General features: G+C 60.2%; 2 protein-coding genes and 1 non-coding gene across 4 annotated transcripts in view; 1 reads left to right on the forward strand and 2 right to left on the reverse strand.

Moving 5' to 3' along the window:
• WDR74 (WD repeat domain 74) overlaps positions 1 to 8,712 on the forward strand; it is a 9,441-nt gene extending 729 nt beyond the window's left edge. The window contains exons 2-11 of one of the 2 annotated variants that reach the window (XM_086870952.1): positions 191 to 297; positions 382 to 503; positions 1,344 to 1,407; positions 2,872 to 3,021; positions 4,462 to 4,563; positions 5,669 to 5,769; positions 6,311 to 6,366; positions 6,467 to 6,609; positions 8,369 to 8,425; positions 8,501 to 8,712. In XM_086870952.1, coding sequence (XP_086727078.1) covers positions 191 to 297; positions 382 to 503; positions 1,344 to 1,407; positions 2,872 to 3,021; positions 4,462 to 4,563; positions 5,669 to 5,769; positions 6,311 to 6,366; positions 6,467 to 6,609; positions 8,369 to 8,425; positions 8,501 to 8,620 — 1,022 coding nt within the window. In that variant the 3' untranslated portion in view covers positions 8,621 to 8,712. The remainder of the gene's footprint in view (positions 1 to 190; positions 298 to 381; positions 504 to 1,343; positions 1,408 to 2,871; positions 3,022 to 4,461; positions 4,564 to 5,668; positions 5,770 to 6,310; positions 6,367 to 6,466; positions 6,610 to 8,368; positions 8,426 to 8,500) is intronic. The other variant, XM_086870953.1, reaches the window with a different exon arrangement.
• A 2,549-nt stretch (positions 8,713 to 11,261) lies between these two features.
• On the reverse strand, positions 11,262 to 11,452 carry LOC147647764 (U2 spliceosomal RNA). Its single transcript, XR_015281397.1, has one exon. It is a non-coding gene; the product is annotated as a U2 spliceosomal RNA (small nuclear RNA).
• A 494-nt stretch (positions 11,453 to 11,946) lies between these two features.
• TMEM223 (transmembrane protein 223) lies at positions 11,947 to 13,021 on the reverse strand. The gene is made up of 2 exons (XM_086871097.1): positions 12,739 to 13,021; positions 11,947 to 12,630 (listed from the first exon to the last, which is right to left on the reverse strand). Exons 1-2 carry the CDS (start codon positions 12,983 to 12,985, stop codon positions 12,335 to 12,337), a joined length of 543 nt encoding a protein of 180 aa, XP_086727223.1. The 5' UTR covers positions 12,986 to 13,021; the 3' UTR covers positions 11,947 to 12,334.
• Positions 13,022 to 13,184: the final 163 nt, after the last annotated feature.

The following is a 13,184-nucleotide window of genomic DNA, read 5'->3' on the forward strand; positions in this document are numbered from 1 at the left end:
CCCAGGAGGGGTTGGGGAGGGGTTTTGGGGGCCCCGGGGCGGTTCCCGGGAGGTTTCGGGGTGATCCGGGGTGTTCCCGGGGGGGATCCCGCGGTTGCGGCCTTTGGTGGGGAGGGGGCTCCCGGTGATTTTGGGGGGGGGGTCTCAGAGGTTCCCGAAGCCCCCCAAAACCCCCCGCTCGCCCCCCCAGGGGTGAACCTGCAGCGCAAAGAGGCCTCGAACCAGGCGGGGGGGCCGGGGCTGAGCCGGGCCCGGGGGGTCTCAGCCCTGGCCTGGGGGGACCCCGCCCAGACCGAGGTGAGCCCGGGGGGGTTTGGGGGGGTCTGGGGGGGTCTGGGGGTGTCCGGAGCCCCCCCTGAACCCCCCCCGGGCCCCCCCCAGCTGCTCGTGGCGTGTCTGGATCGCTCCCTCAGCGTTTTCAGCACCGAGAAGGGAAAATTCACCGGGACGCGGCTCTGCCCCGGCGGGGACGGCGCCTTCTGCGGGCTGGGGGTGCTCGGCAGGTCCGGGGGGGTCGGGGGGGTCCTGAGGGGTTTGGGGGGGTCCTGAGAGGGCCCTGAAAGGGTTTGGGGGGGTCCTGAGGGGGTTTGGGGGGGGTCCTGAGAGGGTTCTGAGAGGGTTTGGGGGGGTCCTGAGGGGTTTTTGGGGGTCCTGAAGAGTTTGGGGGGGTCCTGAGAGGATTTGGGGGGGTCCTGAGAGGGCCCTGAAAGGGTTTGGGGGGTTCTGAGAGGGTTTGGGGGGGTCCTGAGGGGTTTTTGGGGGTCCTGAGAGGGTTTGGGGGGGTCCTGAGAGGATTTGAGGGGGTCCTGAGAGGGTTTGGGGGGTCCTGAGGGGTTTTGGGAGGGTCCTGAAAGGGTTTGGGACCTGAGGGTTCTGGGGTCCTGAGGGGTTTTTGGGGGGGTTCTGAGAGGTTTTGGGGGGGTCCTGAGAGGGTTTTTGGGGGTCCTGAGAGGAATTGGGGGATCCTGAGAGGGTCCTGGGAGGGTTTGGGAGGATCCCGAGAGGATTTTTGGAGGGTCCTGAGGGGTTTTGGGGGTTCTGAGGGGTTTTTGGGGGGGTCCTGAGAGGATTTTGGGGGTTCTGAGGGGTTTGAGGGGGTGCTAAAAGGCTCCTGAGGGGTTTGGGGGGGGTCCTGAGGGGTTTTTGGGGGGGTCCTGAGGGGTTTTGGGGGGCTCCTGGGTCTCTGAGGGGTCTTTAGGGGGGTCCTGGGGGGGGATCTGGGGGTGTCCAGGGATTCCTTGGAAGGTTTTGGGGGGTGGGGGATGGGTCAGAGCCGCTCGGGGGGGTCCCCAAACCCCCCCAGACCCCCCCAAATCCCCCCCTGACCCCCCAAACCCCCCCAGCTCCGTCGTCACCGCGGTGGAGTCGGGGCTGGTCCGGCTCTGGGGGGAGGATGAGGCTGAGGAGGTGAGTGGGGGGATTTGGGGGGGATTTTGGGGGGATTTTGGGGGGATTTGGGGGGATTTTGGGGGATTTTGGGGGATTTTGGGGTCACCCCGAGACCCCTCCCCAATCCCAGCCCCTTCTGGGGTTCTTGGGAGGGGCCGGATGAGCCAAAATGGGGAAAATTTGGGGCTTTTGGGTGGTTCTGAGGTTTTGTGCAACATTTGGGGGGGGTTGGGGTCTCTGGGGGTTTTGGGGAGGTTTTGGGGGGTTTGGGGTGGTTTTTGGGGGGGTTTTGGGGTCTCTGGGGGGTTTGGGGTGGTTTTTGGGGGGGTTTTGGGATGGTTTTAGGGGGTTTGGGGTGGTTTTTGGGGTGGTTTTGGGGTCTCTGGGGGTTTTGGGGTATTTTTGGGGGGTTTGGGATGGTTTTTGGGGGGGTTTTGGGATGGTTTTGGGATGGTTTTGGGGACTCTGGGAGGTTTTGGGGGGGTTTTGAGGTCTCTGGGGGGTTTGGGATGGTTTTGGTGGGTTTGGGGTGGTTTTTGGGGGGGTTTGGGGTGGTTTTGGGATGGTTTTGGGGACTCTGGGAGGTTTTGGGGTGGTTTTGGGGGTGTTTTTGGGGTCTCTGGGGGTTTTGGGGAGGTTTTGGTGGGTTTGGGGTGGTTTTTGGGATGGTTTTGGGGTCTCTGGGAGGTTTTGGGGTGTTTTTGGGGTCTCTGGGGGTTTTGGGGGTGGTTTTGGGCTGTTTTTGGGCTGTTTTTGGGGTCTCTGGGAGGTTTTGGGGAGGTTTTGGGGTCTCTGGGGGTTTTGGGGGTGGTTTCTGGGTGTTTTTGGGGTCTCTGGGGGTTTTGGGGGTGGTTTTGGGCTGTTTTTGGGGGGTTTTTGGGCTCTCAGGGGGTTTTGGGGGTGGTTTAGGGCTGTTTTTGGGGTCTCTGGGGGTTTTGGGGTGACCCCTCCCCATTTCAGCCCCTGCAGGAGCTGCGAGATGTGTCAGAATGGGGATTTTTGGGTGTTTTTGGGGTCTCTGGGAGGTTTTGGGGAGGTTTTGGGGTCTCTGGGGGTTTCTGGGGTCTCTGGGAGGTTTTGGGGTGACCCCTCCCCTCTCCAGCCCCTGCAGGAGCTGTGAGATGTGTCAGAATGGGGATTTTGGGGTGTTTTTGGGGTCTCTGGGGGTTTTGGGGGTGGTTTTGGGCTGTTTTTGAGCTGTTTTTGGGGTCTCTGGGAGGTTTTGGGGTGTTTTTGGGGTCTCTGGGGGTTTTGGGGGTGGTTTTGGGCTGTTTTTGGGCTGTTTTTGGGGTCTCTGGGAGGTTTTGGGGTGTTTTTGGGGTCTCTGGGGGTTTTGGGGGTGGTTTTGGGCTGTTTTTGGGCTGTTTTTGGGGTCTCTGGGAGGTTTTGGGGAGGTTTTGGGGTCTCTGGGGGTTTTGGGGGTGGTTTCTGGGTGTTTTTGGGGTCTCTGGGAGGTTTTGGGGTGACCCCTCCCCGCTCCAGCCCCTGCAGGAGCTGCGGGCGGGGCCGGGGCTGTGCCGGATGCGCCAGGACCCGGCGCGGCCTCAGGTGCTGGGGACGGCGGGGAAGGAGAACGGGCTCAAGGTGTGGGACCTGCAGCGACCCGGGGAGCCCCTGTTCCGTGCCAAAAACGTGAGTGGGACCCCCAAAAACCCCGAAAACACCCAAAAAAACCCCCAAAACACCCCAAAATCCCCCCCAAAAACCCCAAAAATACCCCAAACCACCCCAAAAACACCCCAAAAACACCCCAAAATACCCCAAAAAAACCTTCCAAAACCCCAAAAACACCCCCAAAAATATCCCAAAACCCCCCCAAAACCTCCAAAACACCCCCAAAACCCCCCCAAAAATACCCCAAACCCCCCCAAAAACACCCCAAAAATACCCCCAAAAAAACCCCCAAACCACCAAACCAAAATACCCCAAAAACACCCCCAAAAATACCCTAAAAACACCTCCAAAACACCCTCAAAAACACCCCAAAAATACCCCCCAAAAAAACCCAAAATACCCCAAAAACACCCCAAAAAATACCCTAAAAACACCCCTAAAAACACCCCCAAAACACCCCCAAAATACCCCAAAAACCTCTCCAAAAACCCCCCAAAATACCCCAAAACCCCTCAAAAATACCCCAAAATACCCCAAAACCACCCCCAAAATACCCCCAAAACCCCCCAAAATACCCAAAAACCCCCAACCCCCCCCAAAAACACCCCAAAATACCCCAAAATGCCCCAAAACCCCCCAAAATACCCCAAAAGTACCCCCAGATCTCAGGGGGGAGACCAAAAACCTCGGTGGGACCCCAAAATCCTCAAAAAAATTCCTTAAAAAGTTCCTGTTTTGCACCAAAAACGTGAGTGGGACCCCCAAAAACCCCAAAACCACCCCAAAATACCCCAAAAACCCCCCAAAATACCCCAAAAAACCCCCAAAATGCCCCAAAAACCCCCCAAAATCCCCCCAAATTTTAAGTGGGAGGCCAAGAACGTTGGTGGGACCCCAAAAACTTCAAAAAATCCCTTAAAAAGTTCCTGGGTTGGGTCAAAAACGTGATCAGGATCCCCTAAAAAATCCAAAAAATTCTTCAAAATATTCAAAATTTTCTATTTTGGATCAAAAACGTGAATGGGACCCCAAAAAAAAACCCCAAAAATTTAAGATTGTTTAAAATTCTCTATTTTGGATCAAAAATGTGAGTGGGATCCTCAGGAAAACACAAAAAAATCCTCAAAGAGCCCCAAAATCCTTCCTGGCGTTTGTGTTTTGGGATAAAAATGGGAGAGGAACCCAAAAAATCCCAAAAATTTATTTCAGAATAATTGGAATTTTTTGGTTTTGGGGTCAAAAATGGGAGCAAAACCCAAAAAACCCCAAAAGTTCCCCAAAATTTTTTATTTTTGGTGTTTGAATCCCCCAAAAAAAACCCCAAATTTCAGGAAAATCCCCCCAAAAAAATCTCAGTTTTGGGTCAGGAGTTTGAGTGGGAGCTGAAGAATGTTCTGGGAGGTTTTCAGTGTCCCCAAATGTCCCCAAATGTCCCCAAATGTCCCCAAATGTCCCCAGGTGAGGAACGATTGGCTGGATCTGCGCGTGCCCGTCTGGGATCGGGACCTGCAGTTCCTGCCGGGATCCCAACGGGTCCTCACCTGCACGGGACACGGCCAGGTGAGGGCTGGGGACACCTGGGGACACCCCTGGGGATGGCTGGGGACACCTGGGGACAGCTGGGGACACCTGGGGACAGCTGGGGACACCTGGGGACAGCTGGGGACACCTGGGGACACCTGGGGACACCTGGGGACACACCTGGGGATGGCTGGGGACACCTGGGGCATGGCCAGGTGAGGGCTGGGGACACCTGGGGACACCCCTGGGGATGGCTGGGGATACCTGGGGATGGCTGGGACACGGCCAGGTGAGGGCTGGGGACAGTTGGGGACACCTGGGGACACCTGGGACACCTGGGGATGGCTGGGGACAGCTGGGGACACCTGGAGCACACCTGGGGACAGCTGGGGACAGCTGGGAGGGACGTGGGGATATCTGAGACATCCCTGGGGACACCTGGGGGAATCTAAGGGAGCCTGGGGACACCTGGGGGCACCTGGGACACACCTGGGACACACCTGGGACACACCTGGGGACACCTGGGACACACCTGGGGGCACCTGGGACACACCTGGGGACACCTGGGGACACCTGGGACACACCTGGGGGCACCTGGGACACACCTGGGGGCACCTGGGACACACCTGGGACACACCTGGGGACACCTGGGACACACCTGGGGGCACCTGGGACACACCTGGGACACACCTGGGACACACCTGGGGACACCTGGGACACACCTGGGGGCACCTGGGACACACCTGGGGACACCTGGGGACACCTGGGACACACCTGGGGACACCTGGGACACACCTGGGCACAGCTGGGACACACTTGGGACACACCTGGGGACACACCTGGGGACACCTGGGACACACCTGGGACACACCTGGGGACACCTGGGACACACCTGGGACACACTTGGGGACACCTGGGACACACCTGGGGACACCTGGGGACACCTGGGACACACCTGGGGACACCTGGGGACACCTGGGACACACCTGGGGACACACCTGGGACACACCTGGGGACCCCTGGGGACACCTGCAGCTCCCACCCCCACATTGGGGACCCCGCTGTGGGTGGGGCACAGGGGAGGGGGTGGCTCTCGCCCCTCCCCCACCCATCCCCGCCCCTCCCCCGCTCTCACCTGCCCCAGGTGCGTCTCTACGACCTCTCCACGCCCCAGCGGCGCCCGGTGCTCGACGTCACCTTCGGGGAGGCGCCGCTGACGGCGCTGGCCCTGCCCCCCGGGGACACGTCAGTGCTGGGGGGTCCTGGGGGAGTTTGGGGGGCCCTGCGGGGGGTTTTGGGGGTTCCTGGATGGGTTTTGGGGGGTCCTGGGGGAATTTGGGGGGTTTGGGGGGGGTCCTGGGAGGAATTTGGGGGGTCCTGGGGGGGTTTGGGGGGTCCTGGGGGGGATTGGGGGGTCCTGGGGGGAGTTTGGGGGGGGTTTGGGGTGTCCTGGATGGGTTTGAGGGGCCCTGCGGGGGGTTTTGGGGGGTCCTGGATGGGTTTTGGGGGGTCCTGGGGGAATTTGGGGGGGTCCTGGGAGGAATTTGGGGGGTCCTGGGGGAATTTGGGGGGTTTGGGGGGTCCTGGGGGAATTTGGGGGGTCCTGGAGAGGTTTTGGGTGTCGTGGATGGGTTTTGGTGGGTCCTGGGGGGAGTTTGGAGGGTCCTGGATGGGTTTGGGGGGTCCTGGGTGGGTTTGGGGGGCTCCTGGGGGGTTTGGGGGGGTCCAGGGGTGAATTTGGGGTGCCTGGGGTGGGGTCCCATCTCCCCATCTCCCCCCTCCCCAGCTCGGTGGTCGTGGGCAGCGCCCGGGGGGACGTGGCCGTGCTGGAGCTGCGCAAAGGTGAGGAGGGGTCCCGGGGCTGGGGGTCCCAGGGGTGGGGGTGGGGGTGGGGGGTCTGTGCCCCTCCCCCGCACCCCCCTGACCCCCCCGTGCCCCCCAGGGCGGGTGCTGAGGGCTCTGAAGGGTTTTGCCGGGGGGGTCCGGGGGCTGCAGTGCCACCCCCGCCTGCCCCTCGTCGCCTCCGTCGGCCTCGACCGATTCCTGCGCCTGCACGGCCTGAGCGACGGGCGGCTGCGGCACAAGGTGGGGCACCCCGAAACCTCCCCAAAATCATCCCCAGAACCGCCCCAAGACCTCCCCGAAACCTCCCCAGAACCTCCCCAGAACTGCCCCAAAACCTCCCCAAAACCTCCCCAGAACTGCCCCAAAACCTCCCCGAAACCTCCCCAGAACTGCCCCAAAACCTCCCCAAAACATCCCCAAAACATCCCCACAACAGCCCCAAAACCTCCCCAAAACCTCCCCAGAACCGCCCCAAAACTTCCCCGAAACCTCCCCACAACAGCCCCAAAACCTCCCTGAAACCTCCCCGAAACCGCCCCAAAACCTCCCCGAAACCTCCCCAGAACTGCCCCAAAACCTCCCCGAAACCTCCCCAGAACCGCCCCAAAACCTCCCCGAAACCATCCCCACAACAGCCCCACAACAGCCCCAAAACCTCCCCGAAACCTCCCCGAAACCTCCCCAGAACTGCCCCAAAACCTCCCCAAAACCTCCCCAGAACAGCCCCAAAACATCCCCAGAACCGCCCCAAAACCTCCCTGAAACCTCCCCAAAACTTCCCCAGAACAGCCCCAAAACCTCCCCAGAACCTCCTCAAAACCTCCCCAAAACCTCCCCAGAACCTCCCCAAACCTCCCCAAAACATCCCCAAAACCATCCCCAAATCTCCTGGGACTCCCTGAAACGCCCCAAAACCTCCCCAAACCTGCCCAAAATCATCCCCAAAACCTCCCCAGAACCTTCCCAAAACCGCCCCAAAACCTCCCCAAAACCTTCCCGAATCATCCCCAAAACCGCTCCAAAACCGCCCCAAAACCTCCCCAGAACCTTCCCAAAAACCTCCTGGGACCCCCTGGAACACCCCAAAACCTCCTGGGACCCCAAAACCTTCCCAGAACCTCCTGGGACCCCCCCCAACCCCCCCAAAACCTCCTGGGACCCCTCTAAATCCCCCCAAAACCTCCTGGGACCCCCCTAAATCCCCCCAAAACCAACTGGGACCCCAAAACCTTCCCAGAACCTCCTGGGACCCCTCCCAATCCCCCCCAAAACCACCCCAAAACCTCCTGGGACGCCCCTAAATCCCCCCAAAACCTCCTGGGACCCCCCTAAATCCCCCCAAAACCTCCTGGGACCCCCCTAAATCCCCCCAAAACCAACTGGGACCCTCCAAACCACCCCAAAAAACCTCCTGGGACCCCCTTAAATCCCCCAAAACCAACTGGGACCCCCCTAAATCCCCCAAAACCTCCTGGGACCCCCCTAAATCCCCCCAAAACCTCCTGGGACCCCCCTAAATCCCCCCAAAACCTCCTGGGACCCCCCTAAATCCCCCCAAAACCTCCTGGGATCCCCCTAAATCCCCCAAAACCTCCTGGGACCCCCTAAATCCCCCCAAAACCAACTGGGACCCTCCAAACCACCCCAAAAAACCTCCTGGGACCCCCTTAAATCCCCCAAAACCAACTGGGACCCCCCTAAATCCCCCAAAACCTCCTGGGACCCCCCTAAATCCCCCCAAAACCTCCTGGGACCCCAAAACCTTCCCAGAACCTCCTGGGACCCCCCCCAATCCCCCCCAAAACCACCCCAAAACCAACTGGGACTCCCCTAAATCCCCCCAAAACCAACTGGGACCCCCCTAAATCCCCCCAAAACCAACTGGGACCCCCCCCAAACCACCCCAAACTCCTGAGATTGATCCCAAAAAACCCCAAACCCCCCCCAAAACCCCCCCAAATCCCCCCTGGGTCCCCCCAAAACCCCCCTGTCCCCCCAGGTGTACCTGAAGTCGCGCCTCACCTGCCTCCTGCTGAACACACACCTGGACTGGGAGGTGAGACCCCCACCCCGGGCGGGTTTTGGGGGGGTCTGGGGGTGCCCCCCACCCCTTTAACCCTTCCCTCTCCAGGCCCAAGAGGAGCCCCCTCCCCAAAAGGAGAAGGGTGAGGAGGGGGACGAGCTGTGGGACGCTCTGGAGTCCATCCCCACCCCCAGGAAAAGCAAGAAAAGGAAAATTTCGGGGTTTTGAGGGGGGGGGGTCCCGAGACCCCCACCCCAAAACCTTCCCCTCCCCCGCTGTAAATAACGTAAATAAACGGGATTTTGGGGTTTTTTTTGGAATTTGATCGGAAATTGGGTCTGGGGGCTGCTGGGATGGGTGGGGAGAGAGCACAGAGGAATTTGGGGAGGGGGATCCAGCACCGCCAACCCGGAGCGCGGCCCCTTTAAATCTTTAACCCCGCCCCCCTCGGGGGGGTTTAGCCCCGCCCCCAGGGGATAATTAATTCAGGAATAATTAATTCGGGAATAATTAATTCGGGAATAATTAATTTGGGGAGGGGGCTCTGCCCCAGCCCGGCCTTGGGGGAGTTTTGGGGGTGATTTTTGGGGGTATCCTGGGGGTGACGTCGCAGAAGCGCGGCCGCTGTCGCGATATCAACGCGACTGTCACGATATCAACGCCGTTATCGCGGTATCGACGCCGTTATCGCGGTATCGACGCCGTTATCGCAGTATCAACGCGATTATCGTGATATCAACGCCATTATCGCTGTATCGACGCGATTATCGCGATATCAACACCGTTATCGCGATATCGACGCCGTTATCGCGACATCGACGCCGTTATCGCGACATCGACGCCGTTAATCTGGGATGAAGCCCAGGGGTGACCCCGAAGCGCGACCCCGCCGCTCGTGTCGCGATAATCGCGATTTGTCGCGATAATCGCGATTTGTCGCCGTGCCGGGAGCTTTGGGTCTGTTTGAACACACCAAGGCCCCGTTGGGGGGCAGAGGCGCCGTGGGAGCGAGGCCCAGCGGCCATGGCAGGGCCGTGAGCGCGACAGAACCGCGATAGAATCGCGATAGAATCGCGACAGAATCACGATAGAGCCACGACAGAATCGCGATAGAATCGCGATAGAGCCACGACAGAATCGCGATAGAATCGCGATAGAGCCACGATAGAACCACGATAGAGCCACGACAGAACTGCGATAGAATCGCGATAGAGCCATGACAGAACCGCGATAGAATCGCGATAGAGCCATGACAGAATCGCGATAGAATCGCGATAGAGCCACGATAGAACCACGATAGAGCCACGACAGAACTGCGATAGAATCGCGATAGAGCCATGACAGAACCGCGATAGAATCGCGATAGAGCCACGACAGAACTGCAATAGAATCGCGACAGAACCGCGATAGAATCGCGATAGAACCGCGATAGAACCACGATAGAATCGCGATAGAGCCACGATAGAATCGCGATAGAGCCACGACAGAACTGCGATAGAACCGCGATAGAATCGTGATAGAATCACGATAGAACCGCGATAGAATCGCGATAGAGCCACGACAGAATCGTGATAGAATCGTGATAGAATCATGATAGAATCACAATAGAGCCACGACAGAACTGCGATAGAATCGCAACAGAACCGCGATAGAATCGTGATAGAATCACGATGGAATCACAATAGAACCGCGACAGAATCGCGACAGAACTGCGATAGAATCACGATAGAGCCATGATAGAACCATGATAGAATCATGTATAGAGCCACGATAGAATCGCAACAGAATCACAATAGGGCCACGATAGTTGCGATAGAGCTATGACAGAACCATGATAGAATCGCGATAGAGCCACGATAGAATCGCGATAGAGCCACGATAGAGTTGCGATAGAGCCACGATAGAATCACGATAGATCAATGATAGAACCATGATAGAATCGCGATAGAATCACGATAGAATCGCGATAGAACCACGACAGAACCGTGATAGAATCGCGATAGAACCACGATAGAACCGTGATAGAATTGCGATAGAGCCACAATAGAATCGCGATAGAATCACAATAGAGCCACGACAGAACCGCGATAGAATCGCGATAGAACCACGACAGAACCGTGATAGAATTGCGATAGAGCCACGATAGAATCGCGATAGATCGGCAATAGGACCGCGATAGATCAGCAATAGAATCGCGATAGAATCGCAACAGAATCGCGATAGAGCCGCAATCGATCAGCAATAGAATCGCGATAGAATCACAACAGAATCGCGATAGAGCCGCGATAGATCAGGGATATGGCGATAGAGAAGAGTCCGGGTGTGAGGCGCAGCTCGGGGATATCGCGACAGAGAAGGGTCGGAGGCTGAAGCGCAGCGATATCGCGATAGAGCAGCAGCTGAGTCTGTCTTTAACCCTGTGATGACCCCGGGCGGGGTGCACCGTTCCCGGAGGCACTGCAATAGCGGGACGATAGCAGCGATATCGCGATATCGCGATAGCAGGAGCTGAGTCTGTCTTTAACCGTGTGATGACCCCGGGCGGGGTGCACCGTTCCCGGAGGCACTGCAATAGCGGGACGATGGGCAGCGATATCGCGATAGAGCAGCAGCTGAGTCTGTCTTTAACCCTGTGATGACCCCGGGCGGGGTGCACCGTTCCCGGAGGCACTGCAATACCGGGACGATGGGCAGCGATATCGCGATAGAGCAGCAGCAGCAGCAGGAGCCGAGTCTGTCTTTAACCCTGTGATGACCCCGGGCGGGGTGCACCGTTCCCGGAGGCACTGCAATAGCGGGACGATGGGCAGCGATATCGCGATAGAGCAGCAGCAGCTTTAATCTGTCTTTAACCGTGTGATGACCCCGGGCGGGGTGCACCGTTCCCGGAGGCACTGCAATACCGGGACGATGCGCGGAGCGGAGGGAGCAAGCTCCGGGTCCAACTCCCGAGCCCAAAAATCCGTTTAATATGAAGTCCTCTCATCGAGGACGTATCAGATATTAAACTGATAAGAACAGATACTACACTTGATCTTAGCCAAAAGGCCGAGAAGCGATGCCGCCGCAGCTCCTCGCCCCGCAGCCGGCCCCGCTCGGCCCGCCCCAACCTCACGCTCACCCCCGCGCCGCCCCCGCGCCCGCCCCGAGCCGTTCCCGGGCTCTCCCCGCGCCCCCTCCCGCATTTCCCGCTCGCGTCCCGCCCGCTGCGACCCCCGGGAACCCCGAAACCCCCAGAAAAACTCTCCCAGCGTGCCTTTCGCGCACTCCGGCACGGGAAATCTACATAACCCCGCCTATTTATGCAAATCAGCAGCCGGAATCCCCCGAAAAACTCTCCCAGCGTGCCTTTCGCGCACTCCGGCACGGGAATTCTGCATAACCCCGCCTATTTATGCAAATCAGCAGCCGGAATCCCCCGAAAAACTCTCCCAGCGTGCCTTTCGCGCACTCCGGCCCGGGAAATCTGCATAACCCCGCCCGTTTATGCAAATCAGCAGCCGGGCCCTGGTTGTAACCCCGCCCGCCGGGTTTTTCCCCGCCTCGCAACGTGATTGGTTGACTGCGCTTCTTTATTTGCATTAGCCACGCCCCCTTGGGGGTACACTCATTAACATAGCCCCGCCCCCTGGGGTTGTCTCGTCCCCCCTTCAGAGCCGGGGTGGGGGAGGGGAGGAAATCGGGGACCCCCCGAACCGCCCCTCCCCCACACCCAAAACGGCTCCGAGACCCCCAAAACTCCCCCGGGGGGCGGGGGGGGAACCTCGGGACCCCAAATTCCTTCCCCGAACCCATTTGGGGAGGGGTCCGTGAGGCGCAACCCCCGCGGGTTCCTCAGCGTTTATTGAGGGGTGACAAAGCCGGGACCCCCCCAAATCCCCCCGGAGGGAGCGGGCCGGGCTCTCCCGGTGTCCCCCGCGTGTCCCCCGGGCCCGCAGCGCTCTAGAACTTTCGGAAGGCGCCCACGGTGACATCGAAGAGCCGGGGGTCGCTGAGCTGCCCGGCCTTGTCCAGCAGGAAGAAGAAGGGGCGGCCCCGCACCTTGATGGGGATGGCGGCGGCCACCTCAGCCCGGTGAGCGCGGCCGGACACGTCCCGGAGCGGCACGGTGAACGAGCGCCGGCCCAGCCCCAGCGGCCCGTGGGTCCCGATGGTGACGGCGGAGCCGCCCCGCAGCAGCGTCACCCGGCGAACCGAGCGCAGCGGCAGCAGCCAGCCCGCCGCCAGCACCAGCGAGCCTGCGGGGACACCGGGCTCAGCACCGGAACCGAGCCCCGAGCCCCAGCGGGGACACCGGGCTCAGCACCGGAGCCTCCCCCCGAGCCCTGCCCCCGCTCCCCCGCTACCGACGGTGAGGCAGGACGCCGTGAACCCGTAGCGCCATTTGTTGTCGCGGGGTCGCAGCGGATCGTCGGGACCGGGTCCGGGAGCGGGGCGCAGCGCCGTGAAGGCGAAGTGAGCCAGGTAGGCCCAGAAGAGCCCCTGGCCCGCGCAGAAGAGCCCCACGAGGCGGAAGAAGCGGCTGCGGTCGTGCTGGAACAAAACCACGTCCCGCGACACGGCCGCGGCCTCCAGCGCCGCCCGCGCCGCCATCACCGGCAGCGCCTCCGGTACTTCCGGGTCACGCAGCGCGTCAGCCAATCAAAAGAGGAGCCGCAGCCAATCGGCTTTCGCGTGGCGGCTCAGCCAATCAGCTGCGGCGCCACATCCGCCTCAGCCAATCAGCTCCCGCTACCGCGTCGCCCCGCCGCCATCTTTGTTGCTGGCGCGTTCCCGCCGTGCCCTCAGGGCC

This window comes from Cyanistes caeruleus, chromosome 34 (assembly GCF_971803275.1).
Source record: "Cyanistes caeruleus chromosome 34, bCyaCae1.hap1.1, whole genome shotgun sequence".
Classification (NCBI taxonomy): domain Eukaryota; kingdom Metazoa; phylum Chordata; class Aves; order Passeriformes; family Paridae; genus Cyanistes; species Cyanistes caeruleus.

Bases quoted from the DNA above. Each gene is read 5' to 3' on its own strand.
- TMEM223 (XM_086871097.1), bottom strand. From the start codon at position 12,985: ATGGCGGCGCGGGCGGCGCTGGAGGCCGCGGCCGTGTCGCGGGACGTG. The intron at 12,631-12,738 runs GTAGCGGGGGAG...GTGTCCCCGCAG, and splicing joins GGCGTCCTGCCTCACCGTCG to GCTCGCTGGTGCTGGCGGCG.